This window comes from Melanerpes formicivorus, unplaced genomic scaffold (genome assembly GCF_026170545.1).
Source record: "Melanerpes formicivorus ecotype bairdi unplaced genomic scaffold, bMelFor1.0.p_v2 SCAF_48, whole genome shotgun sequence".
In the NCBI taxonomy this organism is placed as follows: domain Eukaryota; kingdom Metazoa; phylum Chordata; class Aves; order Piciformes; family Picidae; genus Melanerpes; species Melanerpes formicivorus.
Window position 1 is genome coordinate 4,627,413 of NW_027142400.1, and position 3,453 is coordinate 4,630,865.

Here is a 3,453-nt window from a genome sequence, read left to right on the forward strand (position 1 = left end):
GAGAGGGCTTCAGGGACATCAGAGTGTGTATTTAATGAATACTTAAGAAGACATTTCCTTACGGATAAAGGAAAGATGAATTTTCAACGTGCAGTGGGAAACTGGTGAAAATCTTTAGGTATGTATTTGTAAGTACATGCAGAAAAAGCCAAAGTAAACATCTTCACAGTTAAAGAAAGCATGGCAGAAGTCAGTCTTTGGGATTTTTGTGAATTACTGTGCATTGCAACCATAGCTCCCATTCCACAGACCAGAGGGCTGGGCTGATCAGCTCTACAGAAAGAAAAGGAAAATAAAAATCACATTAACCGATATGAAATCAGTGTGGGTTTACCTCCAAACTAGTAGCAGTTTGGCAGCTAGTGGAAGCATAGTTTTGGTGCTGGTTGATGGAAAAGTCACTCCCATACCTGGTTGTGATTTTGTCCAGTACCCTGGCATACATACAGGTGAAAGTTTGAATTCAGAAACATCTCTAGAGCAAATACAACTGTTGTAACCCATTACGTTCTTCGGATGACAGAAAGTACTGCACCAGGAACAGCAACACCAGTGTTAAAAAAAATCTTGTTTGCCCCGAGGAAAACAATGTATTTTCAGAATACACATAGTAACCAAACCGACTGCTGCTTCGGGATTGAACCAGAGGCTTTCAATCCGTGAAAGGATACCTAGACCGTTGTAGGCAGTTTACCTATACATAACAAACGAGTTTTAGTAATTCCGTGTCACATAGTGACAGCAGAAAGTCCCAGATCTAGCTGAAAGTGAGCATCAGACCCTGAAGCCTCACTGAGCACCACAAGTGCCAGAGGTTCACCAGTCTTTTGAAGAGAAAAAAAAAAAAAAAAAAGCCAAACAAAAACCCCTAAACAACAACAACAAACCAAACAAAGCTACAACAACCACAGAAAAGGCGGGGAGGGGGGGAGTGCCTGTGAACATTTCCCTTGGTTCTACAGCACCGAGACAGCTAGAGCTTTGGCAGGTGGCATAAGCTTTAGGAAGAACGAGGTGATCCCAAACACAAATGTGACTTGCAGAAAGGAGCAGAATCACATGGAAAGGTTTGGGTTGGAAGGGACCTTTAGAAGTCATTTAGCCCAGCTGCCCTGGAGCGAGCACGGGCATTTTCAGTTAGATCAGGAAGAGGAGTCCAAGCGGGGCTTTCACCAACGAGAAAGAGGGCTCATTGACAAACCCAAGCTCGGTTTGTCTTGCCCCGCCGGGACACCCGGAGGAGGTAACTTCCAGCCGCCGAGAGGCTCGAGCAGCGGCGGGGCCTGCCGGGGCAACGCAGACGGCCGCGGCGGGCGGCAGCGAGCAGTCGCAAGGCGGTATTATCCTGGAGACAGACGGGCCGCTTTCCTGCTCGAAAAACCGAACGGCTTGGGCTTCGGAATACGCGGAGGAGTCCGAGGGAGGGCTTCGTGGATCAGGCCCGGGGCGACACCGCAAGGCGCCCGCCCCGCCAATCGCCGGCGCTCGCCGGTGCCGCCCCGCCGTTGGCCAGGCGCGGCGGGGAACGGCGGCCCGCCATGCCGAAGCGCTCCTGCCCCTTCGGGGAGGCGGCCCCGCTCCAGCTGAAAACACGCGTGGGGCTGCGGGAACTCAGCCGCGGCGTGCGAGGCGAGGAGTACCGGCGGGAAATCTTCGGTAAGGCGAGGGGGAAAGAGCAGGAACAGTCGCCCCAGCCCCGGGCCCGGCCTGCACCCGCAGGCCTCCGCCTACCGGCCGCCGCTCCCCGCGGGCCTGGTGGCGGGCGGTGAGGGCGTTGAGCCGCTCGTAACTCTCCTCACCTCCCTCCGGCAGAGAGAACCCGGCGGTTGCTCTTCAGGGGCGCCCAGGCGTGCATGGAGGGCGCTTGGCCCGCCAGCCCCGCCGCCACTTGCGCGGTCACCCGCTCGCCGGAGCCGGCTGGGGAGGCCCAGGACGGCAGCGCGGGGTGTCGCTGGAGCGGGCAGCTGCTCATAGGCCACGACGGGAAACTGCTGAGGCGCCCGGCTGCCATGGAGAAAGGTGAGGGGCCCGCCGTGGGCTGCGCACCGGCGCTGTTGCCTGAGCCGGGCTGCGGGCGCTGCCCGCTGGACTCCCCCGCAGGCATTGTGTGAGCGTGCGTGTGCTCCTCTGCAGGTCTTTACTGCCTTCTTTTGCTTTTAAAATGAAGTGTTAAATTAGATTTGAGCTTCACTTGCGGACTTAAAAGCTATTGCACGTGTGGGCTCCTTAAGACTCTCTTAGCGGTCTCACCACTGAGTAGAAAAAGAACCAAGAAAGTTATAAGCAGTGAGCCCGGTGCCGATGCCTGCACGCGTGTTGTTCTGCGAAGTGCTGCCACCTGTAGCTGTAGTGCTTGTAGTGCCTTAGGACTTTGTTTTGCTGTAAGTTCATGCCTTCTAATTGCATCTTTTCCAAGCAGTTCCACCTGTAGGAGTCTCCAAAGCCTGTTCATCTTGTGTAAGAATCGCTGATGTCAAGGAAGCATGTACACAGTGCGACCGGTTTGTCTGCCAGAACTGCAGCAGGCTCTGCAGCTGCTGTAACACAATTACCTGTTCCTTGTGCTCCACTGTTGAGTAAGTACCTTGGTTTTAGTTCAATTTCCCTGCAAGTTTGTTACAGTATATGAAGAACTAACAGGAGTTGGGGTTGTGTTGTTTTAGCAGCAGTAGAACTATCTGAAACATGGAAAATGAAATGTCTATGTTAAGTAGTATAAGCAATCTCAGGGTAAGTCAAGTTTAGCAGCTTATGTAAATGCTTTAGAAGGTAAAAATTCCTCTTGCCTTCCTACCATCAGTATAGCGTACTGGCCCATGATGAATGCATTCCCAAGGAATGATACTAAGTTTTTGAGATCATTGCCAATAGTTCCATGATATAAAGAAATACTGAGTGTGCTGTGTGGGAGTCCTGTCCAGCTGATAATGGAATAGGATGGCATTCTTTGTTGTGGTCCAGAAACAATACATACACTGACATTGTCTCTTTTGGTTTTCTTTTTCTTCTTTCCCTAGTTATGGTGATGTGGGAGAGCAAGTTCTCTGCAACGGCTGCTCAATGTTTCAAGTCTGAAACTCAATAATAGCCTTTATGGCTAAGATGTCTGTACATTTCATGAAGTCTTCTCCTTTGAGCATGTGAATTAAATATGTACTTTCTACGTTTTATATCTTTATATTGTACTTTTTAATATTGTAGCTAAATAAACTTTTATATTTTGAGGCTTTCTAGATTATTTCAAATCAACCTTTTTTCCTTAGTTGTGATACAACTGCCTGGAAGGGGCCACTTTTTGCTTTCACATGGTGTTCCTTATGTGATGCAGAATTTAGAACGTTTATCCAGGGTCTCTCCATGTGTTGCACCTGTTAGCACACACTTCAGTGTGATAAGAAATCGGTTGCTCATTGTGGTACTTGTAGGTGAGTGTAAATTGTTCTGGACACACAG

The 3,453-nt window shown here is 50.2% G+C and overlaps 1 protein-coding gene across 2 annotated transcripts; it reads left to right on the forward strand.

Moving 5' to 3' along the window:
- Positions 1-247: 247 nt before the first annotated feature.
- SIVA1 (SIVA1 apoptosis inducing factor) lies at positions 248-3,245 on the forward strand. Of its 2 annotated transcripts, none has more exons than XM_068160258.1 (4): positions 248-1,656; positions 1,813-2,019; positions 2,417-2,576; positions 3,018-3,245. In XM_068160258.1, the coding sequence occupies exons 1-4, from the start codon at positions 1,539-1,541 to the stop codon at positions 3,073-3,075; spliced, it is 543 nt and encodes a 180-aa protein (XP_068016359.1). In that variant the 5' UTR covers positions 248-1,538; the 3' UTR covers positions 3,076-3,245. The 2 variants fall into 2 exon arrangements, with proteins under 2 accessions (XP_068016359.1, XP_068016360.1); XM_068160259.1 differs by having other exon boundaries at positions 2,420-2,576.
- The last annotated feature ends 208 nt before the right edge of the window (positions 3,246-3,453 follow it).

Bases quoted from the DNA above. Each gene is read 5' to 3' on its own strand.
- SIVA1 (XM_068160258.1), top strand. From the start codon at position 1,539: ATGCCGAAGCGCTCCTGCCCCTTCGGGGAGGCGGCCCCGCTCCAGCTG. The intron at 1,657-1,812 runs GTAAGGCGAGGG...TCCCTCCGGCAG, and splicing joins GTACCGGCGGGAAATCTTCG to AGAGAACCCGGCGGTTGCTC. The intron at 2,020-2,416 runs GTGAGGGGCCCG...ATCTTTTCCAAG, and splicing joins CCCGGCTGCCATGGAGAAAG to CAGTTCCACCTGTAGGAGTC.